This window comes from Eimeria mitis, genomic scaffold (assembly GCF_000499745.2).
Source record: "Eimeria mitis Houghton genomic scaffold, Emh_scaff10749, whole genome shotgun sequence".
Taxonomy (NCBI): domain Eukaryota; phylum Apicomplexa; class Conoidasida; order Eucoccidiorida; family Eimeriidae; genus Eimeria; species Eimeria mitis.
Window position 1 is genome coordinate 1 of NW_013567446.1, and position 318 is coordinate 318.

The 318-nt window shown below is 65.7% G+C and overlaps 1 protein-coding gene across 1 annotated transcript in view; it reads left to right on the forward strand.

The window, feature by feature from the left end:
* Positions 1–102: 102 nt before the first annotated feature.
* EMH_0099630 (uncharacterized protein) overlaps positions 103–318 on the forward strand; it is a gene marked incomplete at both ends in the record, with an annotated part of 1,123 nt that continues 907 nt past the window's right edge. The window contains one exon of the mRNA XM_013494210.1: positions 103–168. Coding sequence (XP_013349664.1) covers positions 103–168 — 66 coding nt within the window. The remainder of the gene's footprint in view (positions 169–318) is intronic.

Consider the following 318-nt stretch of genomic DNA (forward strand, 5'->3'; position numbering starts at 1 on the left):
ATGGGGGCCCCCCAAGGGGGGCCCCCTACCTCTAGCGCAGTACCCTTTAAACAAACTAAACCCTTTTTATATTTATACTTCTCCCTACTACTGACTCAGATTATGCCTTGGGGGGCCCCCCCTAGGGGGCCCCCCAGGGGGGCCCCCTTGGGGGGGCCCCCTAAGGAGGTAAAACACGGGGGTGGGGGGCCCCCCTCAAGGGGCCCCCAAGGGGGGCCCCTGGGCGGGGGCCCCCAAGGGGGGCCCCTCTCAAGGGGCCCCCGAGGGGGGCCCCTCATGGGGGGCCCCCTAGAAGCGTGTTTGTTGTGTTTATTTAGT